The sequence below is a fragment of the Heptranchias perlo genome, chromosome 3, assembly GCF_035084215.1.
Source record: "Heptranchias perlo isolate sHepPer1 chromosome 3, sHepPer1.hap1, whole genome shotgun sequence".
Lineage (NCBI taxonomy): Eukaryota > Metazoa > Chordata > Chondrichthyes > Hexanchiformes > Hexanchidae > Heptranchias > Heptranchias perlo.
In genome coordinates this window covers 135,739,314-135,757,519 of record NC_090327.1, presented here as the reverse complement: position 1 = coordinate 135,757,519, position 18,206 = coordinate 135,739,314, and the positions used below count along the sequence as shown (strand labels likewise).

General features: G+C 45.6%; 1 protein-coding gene across 2 annotated transcripts; it reads right to left on the bottom strand.

Annotated features, from left to right (window-relative positions):
- Nucleotides 1–1,610: 1,610 nt before the first annotated feature.
- Nucleotides 1,611–16,727, bottom strand: LOC137320250 (Krueppel-like factor 10). 2 transcript variants are annotated; one of them, XM_067982018.1, is made up of 4 exons: nt 16,602–16,727; nt 7,021–7,260; nt 5,178–6,141; nt 1,611–3,538 (listed from the first exon to the last, which is right to left on the bottom strand). In XM_067982018.1, the coding sequence occupies exons 2-4, from the start codon at nt 7,252–7,254 to the stop codon at nt 3,288–3,290; spliced, it is 1,449 nt and encodes a 482-aa protein (XP_067838119.1). In that variant the 5' UTR covers nt 7,255–7,260; nt 16,602–16,727; the 3' UTR covers nt 1,611–3,287. The 2 variants fall into 2 exon arrangements, with proteins under 2 accessions (XP_067838119.1, XP_067838120.1); XM_067982019.1 differs by lacking the exon at nt 16,602–16,727 and adding an exon at nt 12,214–12,571.
- Nucleotides 16,728–18,206: the final 1,479 nt, after the last annotated feature.

Sequence of the window (18,206 nt, the reverse complement as noted above, 5' to 3'; positions counted from 1 at the left end):
GCTGGAACCGCACAGAATGGGTTTGGCTTGCCCGAAACAGGCCCCTCTCTTGAATAACCCATCAACACCTCGACTCACATAACAAATGGCCACACGTGCAAAGCTCTGAAAGGCTCCATGAAACAGTAATCCAGCACGATAGGTAAATTAATACTCCCACTGTACTTCAGACTTGGAAGCAGCATCGCATTGCTTTATTAAAAAAATACTCCACTGTAGCACAGCGTCCCTAATTTGACATTCCAAATTTGATGGGTGTGCTTCCAAAAAAAAGGCTGTAGCCACGAAGGGTCTCTCAGCGGGGCCTTGGACCTTCCAGCTGCAGCCTGTCTAACTCGCTGCAGCTTTCCAAACTGTTAAGTTTTTGTATTATGCCCAATGCACAATAGAATGTAGATAATTTCACAGCAAGGCATCGTCACTGTTTATACTGCTGACAGAAGTCTTCTATTTACAAAATAAAACTTTCTGGTACTATTAACACATTTTGTTTGTTTTCTTTTTTCTCTCCTCCTCTATATACCACCAAAAATGGCGAGTAGCCAAGATATTCCATTGGTGCTGCTGCGAGCGTCAGTCTTTGATCCATTAAGTAGGGTGGGGCTCATCGAACACAAGTGTGACAGCCCTACTATACTGAGTGAACTCCCCCAGTCATCTAACATTAGTGACAGTCCCAGTATACTGACAGTGAACTCCCCCTCCTTCACTGTTGAAGTTGTTGTCCCCTCACCTGAAAGAAGTCACACTTCCCAGATCTTCACCATTCCTGACTAATTTGCTTTGAGCTGTGGTTTCACTGATCACAGGAACATCTCACACCACTCTCGCTCAAACCCCCCTCCTCCACTTCCCCCAATCTTGTGTGAACCTTCAATATGATCGCCCATCTACCAACCCGACCCCTGGAACACAAACCCCAGTGAACCACCAGTTAACACCTCCCTCAGGTGAGCAACGGAATGAGCCCTGGTACTCTTCCCAAAGGACACAAGTTGTCCCCAAATACCAGCCTAACATCTCTCCCCTCACTCTTCCCCTTCCCTCCCCGCCCCGCCCAAGGTCGCAAAACCTTCTTTGGTATTGCAGTCCTCCCCTCCCTCCCAACCACCACAAATCAGCACCACCCCCTATTGAGCTGCATATTTGATCCTGGGCACTGAACTCCCCCCACCCTTTGACACAGCCCCTCCTCCTCTGCCCCCCTTCACCCTCGCCTCCTCTAAAGCTGCACTTGGTCTTGACTCCATGTGTAACGTCATGGGAGATTGACGAAAATGGAGGAGTATTTTCAAATGTTAGTTGTACTGGCTGGAAAACCAAGCTGGATCCAGATGTGCCAGACTTCGAGAGTGCATACAAGAAGCTTTCCTAATTTTACATCATTACGCACAAGAAATGGCACTACAAATAAAGCAGGAACCTTGCAATTAAAAATATTATTGAAGCCAAAGTTAACTACCAGCTTTGTCAGCTGCCTATGTACCTGCCAAGTCCTCCACTATATGTTGTAGTAGATAGAAGTGATAATCCTACCACTGACCCTTTGCATTCACAACTAAAACAATCATTTATGTAAATTAAAGACAAAACTGTATTCTTAATGTGCAATAGAAAATTTATTATCTGAGTATTTAACAAATATGTAAACAAAGTTTATCAATGAAAGAAACATTGTGCAAAATTCTTGTAGTTGAATCATAAAAAGGTGCACCATTCAGTAAATACTATTAAAGCAAGCAACAATTAGGGGAGATGCATTCTTGACTCTTAACCCTGCTCGATAAAAAAGGATTATACAGTTAACGCAACAAACATGCTGTCCTCGCAGAAGGGACATTCTATTCAAAATATTGCCACAGTAAAAAGGAGAGATAAGACATAGAACTATACTCTGTAACGTGGAATATAGGAAAACGCCGGTGCACGACGGCTTGCAAACTGCTCGTGACAAAAAAGGACGCACTGCTAACGGAGGAGGCAATGTGCTGGACACCCAGAAGACAAGCAACAAGTTCAGTAACAAAGTAGATTTTTAAACAACAGTTTGTAGTGACAGTGTAAAATAAATAGCGCCACAAATAGTTACAAAACATCTAAATGTATACAGTGGTAAAATTTATAAACTTAAAAGTGTAGCACTATTCATAGCCCGGTATCTGTGGCAGTCCTGTGACAAACTTTCACCTTTGCTCCAAGTGAAAAAGGATTGCAAGATTTATGAAAAACTTAACTTGCTATATTTGCAAATTCAGCAGTCCCATAAAAACTCATCATAAAAATAACCAGTTTTACAGTATTCGCCCTCGTAAGTTTCTCATCTTGACGTACGCAAACATCCACTGAGCAGTCTTTATGCCCCATGGCCATCGTTTCCTAAAGCAGAGACTTTGGGGTAGGAACTCAACCAGTAACGCAAAACTGGCGGGGTTGCATCGGCCGCCTGTTATAGGCCCGGCCAGATATTCAGCTCCATTAACTTGAATATCAGGCCGGGCACAGAACGGGCGGCCGAAGCAATCCTGTACGTTTTGCACGTCCGCCCAAGTTGTAATTTCTATCCCAGTGCCCCCAACACCAACGCCAAAGGTAAGTGTACAATATTAGAGTGTGCTCATTCTTGGTCTCTGGGCGTTTCTGCCAGAGTCACGGATGTTCCATAACGGTTCCTCCTGTCGCTTTCTCCACTCACCAACACGAATATTAATCAGGAGCGTGTGCGAGTGCTCTGCTTCGCCTTGCCCCCTCTGACCGTGGAGGACTTACTCCTGCTGGTACGGTAGCCAGCTGCTGCTTTGCTCACAGGCATCTCAAACAAGCTTCGGTGCTGGCAAGTTGACCTGCCTCTGCAGTCAAGCACGTGGGGAGAGAGAGAGAGAGAGAGAGAGAGAGAGAGCACAGCTGCTTCACACACTCCCCCAGTTAGAAGTGTTAGCGAGCAGAGAACCCTTCCCACACTTCTGATACTCTCAGCTATGCTTTCACGCAAGCAGGAACTGCGACTAAAACGTATACAGTTTTCCTTTTGTGCAGTAAGTCCCAAGTTCCTGACTGCGAAACATACTGTCCATGCAAATTTCTTGTATTACAGTAATCTCTCAGTTCAGCATGCTACGCTCTGCTCACATTTATGCATAAACATTTATAAGATACATATATAATACATAAAAATTTGCCATTCTTGTATTCCCCCTCAACAGTTCCATCATTCCAACTGAACCACCGTTCCCATAAAGGAAGTGTTTGCATTGTAGTTGGTGTGAAAGTGACCACTGAGGCTGCACTGTTTATGGAGCAGGTACCGGAGGGACGACGTCATTCACCTGGCTCACCTCCATCTGCCAGTTTGGAAGCTTCTTAGCGGACAGGTGCCTGCGAGCATGCTTGGTCAAGTGATCGCTCCTCATGAACCGCCGCTCGCACATCGGGCACGCAAACTTCTTTTCGCCCGTGTGGGTCCTGCGATGCCGGGATAACTCGTCGGAACGTGCAAACTTTCTGTCACAGTCTTCCCAATTGCAGCTGAAGGGTTTCTCACCTGTAATAGGATACACATTAATAAATTCATTGTTACATTTTGGAAAAGAAACACAATGTTACTTTGCGTCTACAGCACAAAAAAACAGGCCGTTCGGCCCAACTTGTCTGTGCTGGTGTTTATGCTCCACACGAGCCTCCTCCCTCCCTATTTCATCTACCCCTATCAGCATACCATTTCCTTTCCATATCTTCCATTCCTTTCTCCCTCGTGTGTTTAATTTAGCTTCCCCTTAAATGGATCTTATGCCATTTGCCTCAACTACTCCTTGTGGTAGCAAGTTCCACATTGTTACCATTCTTTGGGTAAAGAAGTTTCGCCTGAATTCCCTATTGGATTTATTGGTGACTATCTTATATCTATGACCTCTAGTTTTGGTCTCCCCCACAAATGGAAACATTTTCTCTACGTTTACCCTATCAAACCCTTTCATTATCTTAAAGACCTCTATCAGGTCACCCCTCAGCCTTCTCTTTTCTAGAGAAAAGAGCCCCAGCCTGTTTAGTCTTGCCTGATAAGGATACCCTCTCAGCTCTGGTATCATCCTTGTGAATCTTTTTTGCACCATCTCCAATCCTTCTTATAATATGGAGACCAGAAACTGTGCACAATACTCCAAGTGTGGTCTAACCAAGGTTCTATACAAGTTTAACATAACTTCTCTGCTTTTCAATTCTATCCCTCTAGAAATGAACCCCAGTGCACAATTAACTTATGACACTACTTTTAGTGATTTATGTATCTGTATCCCTCTGCTCCTCTACCCCATTTAAACTCTTATTTTCCAAGCAGTATGTGGCCTCCTTATGCATCCTACCAAAATGCATCACCTCACACTTGTCTATATTGAAATTCATTTGCCATGATCCAGGTCAGTCAATTGAAGACTGATTATTTAAAAATACATCCAAGATACATCTCTCCATACTGAATCAAAATATGTCAATTTTCCCCTTAAAAATACAAATTTCAATAATAATGTGTACTATCTTATTTAAATCCAGTTAGGGCAATCCATAAATTATCATCTTTCTCATGAGATTGTAAAAAAGAATTAGTTTGTTTAAAAAAAATTCATGTCACATTCTTTGGTCCTACTGAAAAACTAATTGGACACACAGGGGGTGATTTTAAACCCCATGAACGGGTGGGAGTTGAAAGTAGTTGTTTTTTTGGGTCGCGACCGCAAAATTTTCGGACTTTGCATTCCCAGTGGGAAGCCTGTACTTTTCTGCGCCGACCTTAAACCCAGAAATAAAGCCGGGTTGCGGTCGGTACCCAAAAAACAACTCTTTTCAACTTCCACCCGCCCCCCAACCCACCCGTTTTGGGGGATTCAGGGCACCCCCACGGTGTATCTAGCAGGCCATAACTTGAAAAAAGTGCAAAGGGCCCAGTAGACCCCTCTGCTTCTAGCCACTGCTGAGGAGGCACTAAGCAGCGGCCTGCCGCTATCCCAGGGTAATGGAGAGTAAATTAGAATGACAATTAACAGCATGCCCTGATGCACCTCCCAGTGCCCAAATTGGTATTAGCAGAACCATGGAAACATCTCACTCGACCACCCTCAACTCAGCCTTCAGAATAAAAAAAGTTATATAAAAAAACTATAAGAAGCCCCAAAGTGCCAATGCTGTACCTGTGTGAGTCCTCATGTGGGCCTTCAGATGAGAACTTTTGAAGTAAGTTTTCCCACAGCCTGGGTGATCACAGATGTGACTGCGGTGCCGAGACACATCAACCTGGGCAACAATCTTCGGGACAGGTGGCATGAAGCCGGGGGCAGGGGCAATAGGAGAAAGTCTGGTGCCATTCAGGCTAGTGACCAGCGGTTTGGTATGCTTGACTGTAGGCTGTGGCACAACAAACATTAGTGCACCTTTTGAAACCGGAGCGCCCATGAATACAACAGGTGGGCTCATGGTCGGGTGCTTCCCAGAAGGAGTGTTGTGGATTACAGCAGTCATAACAGGGCTGTTTGTAGTGACTGGTAGCACTTGGCAGATGATGGGCATTGGCGGGACACCAGAATGGACTGGAGACGTCACCAACATTGAAGCTTGCTGACTCCGCGTGCTGACAGGAGGCTGAGAACTTGAAATGAGAGCTTGTCCCAAGAATGGCATGGAATTCACAGTTGGTGCTGAATATTGGTTCTGATTTTTAGCTGCTGTTGGTCCTTTATTGCTTTCATTTACTGGTTTGATTGAAGAAATTAGTTCACGTGATGGACAATTTTTCATTTTACTGCCATTACTTTCCAACCTTTTCTCTTCATTTCCGCCCACTTGATTTGTCCTGTGTACTAATTTCTGATCAGCAGATGCCTGGGCCATCCTAACAGGGCAAGAGCCATCTGTACACAGTAATACGTCTGCAGTGTGGCGAATCACACTTGTGGCTTGGGATCGTTGTCTTGTAGCTACATCTGCTGGTTTTGCACTCTGTACAGCGTCTGTGGACACTGGTAATAATGCTTCAGCGGCACCGCTGGTGTGTCTGGATAAAGAAAGTTCCACTTTAGACGAAACAGTGGGAGGGATTGTAGGATGAACCATTTGAGATGCCTCAAAGTTAGGAGGACTATACGGTGGGGTTAGACACTAGAAACAGAAAAAAAAAAAGTTAGAGTCCAATCATTCCCTCAAACACACTGCACATCTTATCCTTCATTGCAGTTTTTCATTTAAAAACAAAGCAAGAGGTTTCAGTGCAATGCTGAGGAGTTCTGCAATGTCAGTGATGCTGTCTTTCAGATGAGATATTAAACCGAGGCACCACTTATCTGCTCAGATGGACGTAGAAGATCCATGGTACTATTCAATGAAGAGCAGTGGACTTGTCCTGCCCAATATGTATCCCTCAACCAACACCGCAAACAAAGATTAACTGGTTATTATCTCACTGCTGTTTGTGGGAGCTTGCTGTGCGCGATATTTCTGAGTTTCCCGACATTTTAACAGTGACTGCACCTCAGAAGCAATTCATTGGCTGTGAAGCTCTTTGGAACTTCCTGAAGATCTAAAAGGTGCCTAAAGAATGTAAATCGATCTTTCTTTGCTTGATAACCGTTGCTGGGATACGGTTCTACAGGAGCAAACAGCCTTCTGATACCTCTGCCAAGTGACCATTCTTCACGTACGAGCCTAAACGGTTCTATTTAGCCACGAGGACATAATGGCCGAGCCTGGTTTTGTGTACCCACTTGCAGCAGAGCTCAATGGATGCGGTGGCTGATTTTCCATTAACCCAGCTTTGGGACACAGAGGCCAATTTTAACACTGCTCTACGCCTGTCCTGGCCGAGATCACTTAAAACACCAGGGATCAAACCTGGGGCCTCTCTGGTTTGAAGGCTCAGTACAACATGTACTGCACTGACCCAGTGAGCCATTGGGGAAGCCCATTGTTCACTGTCGTTGGCTATAAATTGGGTACACTGCTTAATTCTCAACAGTATTAACACCATTAATAGTTACTTACAAATAGAGGCAATGTGTGAAAATCTTTAGAACTGGGCAGTAAACTATCTTCAGATTCCTCAGATACATCAGAAGTTGGTGTCAGTGGTCTCAGCTCAATGTAACTTTTGGTGTCTGATTTCCAGTTGCAGCTCATTGACATGAGTGCTTCAACCGCCTCGATGTCACCTTGTTCTGTTCTGCTGCTCCAGGAGCACTCGTTGTCCCAGCACCTTCTGAAGCCTGTCTCCATCATTTCCTCCTATTGAGAGAAAAACACAAGAAAGCTGGTTAGTTGTGGATGCAGTTCAGTAGCTCAGACTACTTCCTTCCTCCCCCCAGGAGTAATGTCTTACTCCAGTAATGCAAATAAATCACATAATTAGTGTCAAGATTTTACTGACTCATCAGTGTTAATACAGTACTAACCTTATTTAGCCTCCCTCTTACACCCTGTCAGAACATCTTAATCTCCGTCGAGCCCTCCAGCTCTCACCAGCCTCGTCGTTGAGACTCACTTACTGCTACATCCACTCCTTCCCACCCAATTACCTTTCCTTGCCCCAGTGTTCACTGAAATCATTAATAGTTCCCTTTGCAGAGGTGTTGTTCTTCTCCTCTACAAAACATCTATTTCCCACCCCACCCAGTCAAAAACTCTACTTTGGCCCCCTCCTTTCTTTACAATTACCACCATCTCAAACTTTCCTTTTGTTTCTAACGTCCATGTTAACACCTGGTTCCATACTCAACTGTTCTACAATTCTGTTTGAGTCCCTTCAGTCTCCAGCCACCCCCCTAGCCACAGCTCTAGATTGCCCTGGTCTAAGTCACCAATGATCACCTTTGAGGTTGCGACTGCATTGTGTTATCCCTCCTGGAGCTCTCATTCAAAGCACTCCACCACCATCCTCCCTTGTTCTATGACCCATCTCCACAGAACCACAGTCACTTGCTTCCATTCCTAATTGTCCCAATATAGGCAGCACATCTCCAGCCATGGCTCCTCCTTCCACATCCACATGGTCATCTCCAGTGTTCCCCATGGTTTTATCCTTGGTGCCTGCTGTTTATCCACTTACATGTTGTCCCTCCAATGGCATAATCAAGTCTACCTCTCCACAGCCAGCCTCAACTCCATAACCTCTGTTGTCAGACATCAAATGGATGAGTCAGAAATTCCTCCATTTGAACATTGGGAAGACTAAATCCCAAGAGATTTAGAGCAGAGGGCAAGAGAAACTTCTTTACACAGAGAGTTGTGAGGCTATGAAATTCATTTCTAGGATTAGTGGTTGAGGCAGAAACGATGTCAACATTCAAGATTAGATTAGGTAGATGGATGAAGGACTATGGGAACGTGATTAGTAAATATAATTAGGGCTATTTGCTCACACGGAGGGTAAACAGACACGGACTGGTTGGCCCGAATGGCCTTTTTCCAAGTTGTAATTTCTATGTATTATTCAGCTCCCACCAAATATTCCATACCCTTGCCCCTAATTTCATCCCCCTTCCTGCTGTTAAGATGGAATGAAACCTTGGTCTCCTGGTCCATCCCGAGGCAAGTATCAAACCTCATAAACTATACATTATCAAGACTTCCACTTTGCAACATCACTTGCCTCTCTCCTGATCTCATGCCCATTGCCACTGAAACTTTATCCTTGCTTTTGTTACCCCCAGACTTAATTTCTCCATGCTCCCAAGCTCCAGCATATAGAACTCCAACTCCAACTCATTCAAAGCTCTGCTGCTCATAACCTGCCCCACACTATTGTTGGCTTATCACATCCTTTCTCATTGGTCTCCATTGGCTCCTGTGCATCAACTCAAAAATCCACTTTCGTTTTCATGCAATTCATCATCTGAAATTTAAGATCCTTATACGCTTACATCCCTCATGGTCTTGCCCCATTATTTCCTCTGCAGCCTCTTCTAGGCCTTGCTCAGATTCTCGTCTCCTCTTCATCCCACTCCTCTGCATTAGCAATGGAAGCCTTCAACTGCCTCAGCCCTACTCTCCGGGACTCCCTTCCTTTGCTACTTCTCTCCTCACTTTTAAACGCCTCAAGAATGATCTTTTCAACCATGCTTTTGGACATCTCTACACTTCTACTATTGCTTAGTGTCTGTTTCTCCTCGGTTGTATAAATGTTGCTGTATTTATACAATCGTACTACAGGAAATGTAGCATTTTGTCCATGAATTTTAATAATACATCAATGTTCCTCTTTTGTGATACTCTTAGTTCAAATTGCTGCCACTTTTTTTTTGGTGGTTTGTATATTCAGTGGCCTTTTAGGTAACACCTCTCTGTCTGCACACTGTGATTGCCTTGGCAACGGGCAGTTGGAAAGACTACCATCTGTAATCACCAGGTATTGTTCTGTGATTTATAAATGCGAAGTGTTCGAGGATTTCATTTCCACAACATTCACCCGAGGAAGGAGGAAGCCTCCGAAAGCTTGTGAATTTCAAATAAAATTGTTGGACTATAACTTGGTGTTGTAAAATTGTTTACAATTGTCAACCACAGTCCATCACCGGCATCTCCACATCATGATCACTATGAAGAGCATTGTTAAAGCTGTAACTAGTAGTAATTCACCCTGAGAATAATCTCTCCAGAAACAACCCAGGTTTGGAACAACATAATTTACAATTTTACTGTTGTCCACTTGAACTATGAAAAATGCACATCATGCAAAATTTTTGCACTTTGACCATTACATATTACCAAAAATCCAAGTGCCAATATTTCTTTTATTAAAAAAATTAATTTGCTCATCCATGGCTTTGCACAAGATGAGCAAAGACCAAGTGCAGTCTTCAGGTAAAGCGGCCTTAAATGACAAGGGATAATTGGACCAAAGAGTGCAAATGTAAATCAGTCCCCATTTTAAGGTCACAGATTGTCATTTTTAGATACTGCTTCGATTTTGTATTATTTATAGTTAAATAGCAAAGCTTATGGCAACTTGAGAAGCAGAGTTGGTTGGAGCACAGCAGTTTCTCTGCAGCACATGCTGAGGGGCTGGGAGATACAAAACTGAGGTGCTGCAGCACCACCACTGGGGGGAAAGATGTAATTACACAGTGACAAGTTTACATAGGCAGTTTCTATTACAAATGTGGACACAGGAATTCACAATGTGAAAAAGTTGACAAAAGTGTGACAACTGGTTACAAGAGGAAATGCATGCAGATGTAAGAAAACAGAGAATAGGGGGTTAAGGGTAGCTACTCAGACTGGCAAAAGGAGGGAAGTGGTGTTCCACAGGGATCGGTGCTGGGACCACTTGTTCACCATTTACGTTAACGATTTGGAACCGGGAATCGAAAGTACAATTTCAAAATTTGTGAACATCATCAAATGGGGGGGCGTCGCAAAGGAACAATGTAACAAAACGCAAAAAGACATTAATAAACTTGCAGAATGGGCGTGTAATTGGCAAATGAATTTCAATATAGATAAGTGTGAGGTGGTGCATTTTGGTAGGAAGAATAAGGAGGCCACATACTGCTTGGATAATAAGAGTCTAAATGGGGAACACTGTCACAAATCACTAAAAGTAGCGTTACAGGTTAAATTAGGCCATGAAAAAAGCAAACCAAGCACTGGGGTGCATTACTAGAGGGATAGAATTGAAAAGCAGAGAAGTTATGTTAAACTTGTATAGAACTTTGTTTATTCCACATTTGGAATATTGTGCATAGTTCTGGTCTCCATATTATAAAAAAGGATATAGAGGCATTGGAGAAGGTGCAAAAAAGATTTACAACGGTGACACCAGAACTGAGGATATACTTATCAGGAAAGGCTGAACAGACTGGGGCTCTTTTCTCCAGAAGAAAGACTGAGGGGGGACCTCTAAGATAATGAAAAGGGTTTGATAGGGTCGATGTAGAGAAAATGTTTCCACTTGTGGGGGATTCCAAAACGAAGGGTCATGAGTATATATTAGTCAAAATCCAATAGGGAATCCAGGAGAAACTTCTTTACCCAAAGAGTGGTAAGAACATGGGATGCGCTAACACAAGGAGTAGTCGAGGCAAATAGCACAGATACATTTAAGGGGAAGCTAAATAAACACATGAAGGATTAAGGAATAGAAGGGTATGCTGATAGGGCTAGATAAAGAGGCTCGTGTTGAGCATAAACACCAGCATAGACCAGGTGGGCCGAATGGCCTGTAGATTTGATAAGTTACAAAACAATGGTAACAAGTGCCTGACTTTCAGGATAAGCAATTGAATGTTCTACTTGTTCTCATTATATTTTAAAATGAATTACAGAATGTGTGAGTGTTATTAATCTTACTTGTCCACTCAGTATTGATTAAATAGTCCGGGCAACTAAACTCGAAAGAGATAGTTTTATTCACCTACTTAAACATAAATATACTACCAATTACAAGCAATGATACAAGACATCCACGTCACGGACTGTCTTGTGAATTATAACTAACTGGGGTCTTTGGCTGTTCCTAGATTGAGTTTGTGTGAACGTCTTACCCAGTTCCCTCCCCCACCCCGATCCTATTTAGTGCGCTTGTGCGACACCATCACTCTTTTAAAGATGTTGTTCCTATTTCTTATCTTGGATATGCACTGGGTCTGGAGATATGATCTCATCCCCTCAGAAAGGATATTCACCACACACACAAGGCTGTCTTTACAGCAGCCCTTGCAGCTGATAACAAGTCTGCAGTTTTAAGTTATAAATACACCCATGAGCCTTTGCTGCCCTCAGTTAGCTTATTTCCCAAAGCATGCTGGATAACATGACTGAATTCCTTTCTCACATTCCCCATTGGGTGGGTGCTGTGCTCGAGCACTAACCCACCTATTACAACCTTCTTATTCCCTTTATATCATTTTAATCTGGTTAACGTCCACAGCTGTTTCTAACATGATCAATTTATGTCTGTAGGCAGAGGAATCTTTTATTACAATACATCATTATAATTGTTACTACAGTCAAAATATTTCACAAAATTACTAGAGAGACAAGGAACATTCTTGCCCAAAGATGCCCCTTCTGCGTTCCCCAACTTATATACCCTCTTTTCAGTGTTTTCGTTGTCCTGTCGCATACGTGCCAGACGTTTCCCAGATGTAGCAGTACGTTCCAAACTATGCTTAAGATTCAGGGATGGGGGGAGGTATGAAGTGACTGAACTGCTTGTAGTGCCTCCTTTTGTTGACCTACCTTTACAGTAACGTTGGTACATTGTGAATTGAGGCAGGTATGAGTACAGCATTATCTATCCGGGTTATCTCACGAGACACAGAAATTAGTGATCGGACATGGGCGTCCAGCATCTGTCATACATCAGTATTCTCCTTGTCCTTTGTTGGCGTGCTTTCAGAGTCCCATCTTTCCAAACTAACAGAGCAACTGGGAGAGTCCTTATTGAGAGTGGAATCACATGCTGGGACATTCATTTCGAACACATCACATCGTCACACGTAGAGCAACAGGATGTATCCGGTACCACTCAGGCTTCTTCCTTTTATAACAGGGTACGTGGACATTCCACAAGTTCCTCGTGCACCTTTCCTTCCAAGACTCCTATGGATCAACTGCATACACGGGTAGTGGGACATGTGTCTCATCTTGAATCAAAGGTAACATGACCATAAGGCCAATAAGTGGGCTCGGGGAAACAGTGGTACAGTCTTTTTTTGAGGCAGGTATGAGTACAGCATTATCTATCCGGGTTATCTCACGAGACACAGAAATTAGTGATCGGACATGGGCGTCAGACATACTTGCTTACTTAAAGCTGCAATCTCCTATTTTAATTAAAATTCAAATACATAAACTTAAAAGTGAACTGTTTTTCTAGAACGAGGTCAATGACTGAATTTTAAAGTTGATATGCTAGATGCTCTGCACACACCACAGCAATGCCAAATGCACACATTTTAAGTTTAAAAGAAGTTAAGTCACCCACGGTTCCTTCTTCAACTTGCAAAATGCTGGGATTGCCTCCGTTTTCTAAACTTAGAAACCTCGTTGTCAGTTGGAAGCCAGTCAGCAGAGCTCAGTGCATGAATCTTAAGCGTGCCTTTACAGAGCGCAACTTTCTCTAATTCATGAATGGCACTGCTCAAAGACATGCTCCTGACAGTGCACCACTTGGCTCTGTACAGCTGGCACAGTTCTAGCAAGGCTGCCTCCCTGCCTGCACATGGAGGAAAAACACGTCCAGTTCGAGTGGTATGTTTGTGTTTCTGACTCATGCAATTCCTGGTATGGCATTTTTTATATATATATAAAAAAAAAGAGCCTTGAATTCTGGATGGCAGGGAGTCACTCGTTTAATTTTTTGGAGTCACGGGCAGGGGGCAACTTCTGGCAAGTCCAATCTAAAAAAAGTAACCAATAGAAGTAAAATCCTGCCAATCTCAAAGAGAGCATTTTTTTTTTAAAAAAAGTGCTTGAACAAAATCCTTTTGTATTTATGAATATTTATCATTGTTCCCCCTTTCTACTCTGTCCCTTCCCTCTTCACCCCTCAGCAATAGTATCCGAGGGGATGCTGCCCTGCTCTCTTACCTCTGCCAATGCTGTTAGAAAACCCACGAGAGCAGTTTAGTAATGAATTAATCAAATCCAACGCCCGCCCCACTTGCATTTATCCCACAGCTTTAACATAGAAAATGTCCCAATGTGCTTTACATGGGGTGGTGGAAGAAGAAATAAATGGGAATAAATAAGGAGAATGCATGCAGTGCCATGGAGGACCAAAGAACACGAGAGGATATAATGCTGCGGAAGGGTGCAGAGATGGGGTGGGGCAAGGGAGCTGAAAATGAGGACAAGGATTTTTAATTTAATATGTTGGGATACTGGGTGCCAATGTAGATTGAGGAAAAGGGTGATGGGCAGGACAGACTTCGTACAAGATAGGATATAGGCGATTGAGTTTTGAACCAGCAAGGAGGGTATTTGGGAAAATAAGTCGAGAAGTTGCCAAAAGCATGGATAAGGGTTTCAGCAACAGAAGGGCTGAGGCAGGCAAGGTTGCAGAAGTAGAAATAAGGGGTCTTGGTGAGGAATAACATGTGGGGCTCGAGGTCAAACATGATACCATGGTTTTCCACGCTCTGGTTGAGTGGCCGAGAGGGAGATTGATTCAGTGGCAAGGGAGCAGAGTTTGTGACAGGGGCTAAAAACAATGACTTCAGTCTTCCCTACGTCCAGCTGGAGGAAATGACGACTCATACATGAGCTAATATCAGACAGGCACTCTGACAGCACAGAGATGGTCATAGGGTTGTGATAAGTTACAGAGAGGTAGAGCATAATCAGGATACATATGGAAACTGAACCAATGTCCGTGGATGATGTCAGAAGGGCAGCATAGATTCATGGGGGACTTCAGCAGTGATGGTGCAGGAATGAGTACAGAAGCCATTACTAGCTGTGGTACAGAGGGATCTGGGTATCATCATAGTCAACATACAGGTGCAGCAGGTAGTCCGGAAGGCAAACAGAATATTGGCCTTTATTTCTAAGGGGATGGAGTATAAAAGCAGGGAAGTCATGCTACAACTGTACAGGGTGCTGGTGAGACCACACCTGGAGTACTGCGTACAGTTCTGGTGCCCTTATTTAAGGAATGATATATTTGCATTGGAGGCGGTTCAGAGAAGGTTCACAGATTGATTCCGGGTATGGAAGGGTTGTATTACGAGGAAGGATTGAACAGGTTGGGTCTATACTCATTGGAGTTTAGAAGAATGAGAGGAGATCTTACTGAAACATAAGATTCTGAGGGGACTTGATAGGGTAGATGCTGAGAGGATGTTACCCCCCATGGGGGAATCTAAAACTAGGGGGCATAGTCTCAGAATAAGGGGTCGCCCCTTTAAGACAGAAACGAGGAGGAATTTCTTCTCCCAGAGGGTCGTGAATCTTTGGAATTCTTTACCCCAAAAGGCTGTGGAGGCTGAGTCATTGAATATTCAAGACTGAGTTAGACAAATTTTTGATCAGCAAGGGAGTCAAAGGATATGGGGAAAAGGCAAGAAAGTGGAGTTGAGGTAAAAATCAGATTAGCCATGATCTCATTAAATGGCGGAGCAGGCTCGAGGGGCCGAATGGCCTACTCCTATCTCTTATGGTCTTGTGCCTGCATTCAGACAGGTAGAAGCAGTACCATGCAATAGCAGTTCCACAGAGTTTGCCAACTGTGGCAAACAATGTAGAGAGGTCGATGAGAACAAGTAGGGATAACTCAACACGGTCACATTGAGTCAGAGGATAACAACATTGATTAAATATTTACTGCGAAACATGTAAAGTTTAAATGCATCAAACTCCCTCTCCCCACGCCAAATAACAAATTGATGGGTGTTTCTATTTTTTCCCTTTATGCTTAGTGTCTTGCAATCCAAAATGATTCACGTACCATTCCAACAGACTGACATACGAAATAACTGGTATAAAAGCTGTCCACATACTAATCATCACCTATTTTAAACTACAAGCATCTATTTTTGTTCTACTTTCACAGCCTACAGGGTATTTATTGGGAGTCCTTAAACAAGCTTCCTTTACAGTGTTCCCACAAGAAGTCAGGGTAATTTTGCTTTTATTTCAGGTGGAAGAAACTAACAGACATTCGTGTTATATTTAAGTTCCCGAGGGGGGGAAAAATGCAACTGTCAGGCGATTGGGACCAATGAAGAAAGCTCATGTATGCACTCCCCATCCCCGCCGCTGCACTCACTGACCCAGCGGGAACCCGACCTACCCAAGCTCGACTTGGCCCGGCCCAGCCCAAATCCCACCCACAACCATGGCTTTTTAAGCAGTGCCTAGGAGGGCGGCACGACTGGTGCAGGCTCTCCCCATGTGAACGCTGCATGCTGAGCCGCTGCACGAACTTGAACCCAGTCACCGCAGCGACCTTTCACCCACTTCCAAACAAGCTCCAACACACAGCCAGCCTCCCCTCCCCTCTCCCTCCCTCTCCCTCTCTCTCCCGACCTACGCTCAGAGGATGCAGAGAACACACAGCCAGCCTCACTCGCATCAATACAAAAAAGGGTTCGCAGAGCAAACCCGGGATAGGACAATGCAAAAAAAAAAACAACCAAGGTGCAGGAAAACTAAACTTCCACCTTACACTGCGACCGTGTTTAAAACTGGCACGGCATTCGACAGCGGTCTATCCAAAAAAACCCCCCAGTTTATCACCATTGAGAGTGAGTGGGGGAGGACGGATGGATGAAATCACACAGGATCCTGCCGTTCACAGAGGGTTAATTACTGACTAAACCGAATAGGTTGTTTCCTTGGAATGAAATACTGATTCACCAAATGCATAAAACATTTTCCAGAGCGAGCAACATAATGCAATTAAAATAAATCAATTAATTAATATTGTTCATTCGGGAGGGAGGGGAAAGAGAAGAACGAAAAGATTTCAGCACGAAATATAAAGTACAGAATGAACCCACTGGTGTGTTAACGTCAATTACACGTACAATCACAAAATGGCTTGATTAAGGGAAGGGGGGAGAGAGAGAGAGAGAGATTATTCCACAAACAAAACTAGCAATGGAACAAAATGAGATACTCACTCGAGGGCTTTTTTTTATGAATAAAACAGCCGGGCCAGCTCATGAATGGGGTGCGGACAGACACAAAGGGAAACGCCGCTCCGCTACACTGTAGCCACTTTGCAGCTGTTGAGACCAGCTCATCAAAACAGGGCGGGGCCCCGGGCCCGGCCCCGCCCCCGCTCCATTCAAGAGGAGGGGGCGGGGCCGGGCCCCGGGCGCTGGCCAATCCGGTGCAAAGGTGTGTTTGCAGGGCGACGAATGGCAGGGCGGCGAGTGCGTGATCAGCGGCTGACGGCTGGCATGATCCCGCTCTGGATCCAGCGTGGGACACACACACCGCAGGCCGGGCTAGAGGGCCAGGGCCAGGGCCAGGGCTAGGGCAAGGGCTAGGGCAAGGGCCAGGGCCAGGGCAAGGGCTAGGACCAGGGCTAGGGCAAGGACCAGGGCCAGGGCAAGGACCAGGGCAAGGACCAGGGCAAGGGCTAGGGCAAGGGCTAGGGCAAGGGCCAGGGCCAGGGCTAGGGCTAGGGCTAGGGCCAGGGCAAGGGCCAGGGCAAGGACCAGGGCCAGGGCAAGGACCAGGGCCAGGGCTAGGGCCAGGGCAAGGGCAAGGGCCAGGGCAAGGGCCAGGGCCAGGGCAAGGGCAAGGGCCAGGGCCAGGGCCAGGGCCAGGACAAGGGCCAGGGCCAGGGCCAGGGCTAGGGCCAGGGCAAGGGCAAGGACAAGGGCAAGGGCAAGGACCAGGGCCAGGGCCAGGGCCAGGGCAAGGGCCAGGGCAAGGGCAAGGGCCAGGGCAAGGACCAGGGCTAGGGCAAGGACCAGGGCCAGGGCAAGGGCCAGGGCAAGGACCAGGGCAAGGGCCAGGGCAAGGGCCAGGGCCAGGGCAAGGACCAGGGCCAGGGCCAGGGCAAGGACCAGGGCCAGGGCAAGGGCAAGGGCCAGGGCAAGGACCAAGGGCAATGGCCAGGGCAAGGACCAAGGGCAATGGCCAGGGCAAGGACCAGGGCAAGGGCAAGGGCCAGGGCCAGGACAAGGGCCAGGGCAAGGGCAAGGACCAGGGCAAGGACCAGGGCCAGGACCAGGACCAGGGCAAGGGCAAGGACCAGGGCAAGGGCCAGGGCAAAGACCAGGACAAGGGCAAGGGCTAGGGCAAGGACCAGGACAAGGGCCAGGGCAAGGGCCAGGGCAAGGGCCAGGGCAAGGGCAAGGGCCAGGGCAAGGACCAGGGCCAGGGCAAGGGCAAGGGCAAGGACCAGGGCCAGGGCAAGGGCAAGGACCAGGGCAAGGGCCAGGGCAAGGGCTGCAGCACCGAGAGGGACCGGCAGGGAAACACCTCCCGCCCACACACACACTCTCACATCAACACCCCCCCGACACACACTCACACTCCCTCACAGCACTGAGTGTGACTCATAAGTCACGATGCACCCTTGAAACAAACAAAACAATATCATGAATCTGCTGAATGTTTAAAGGAATCCCCGATCAGTTTCGTTTTCTCCCAACCCTCCTCTGTAATTTCTGTACTTTAATGCAATGTTCCATTTGATTCAGAAAAGCGAGTTGAGAAAGAGTGAGGACTGTAGACAAAGGTTGATGTTTTAAAAAGAAGACGCTGAACCC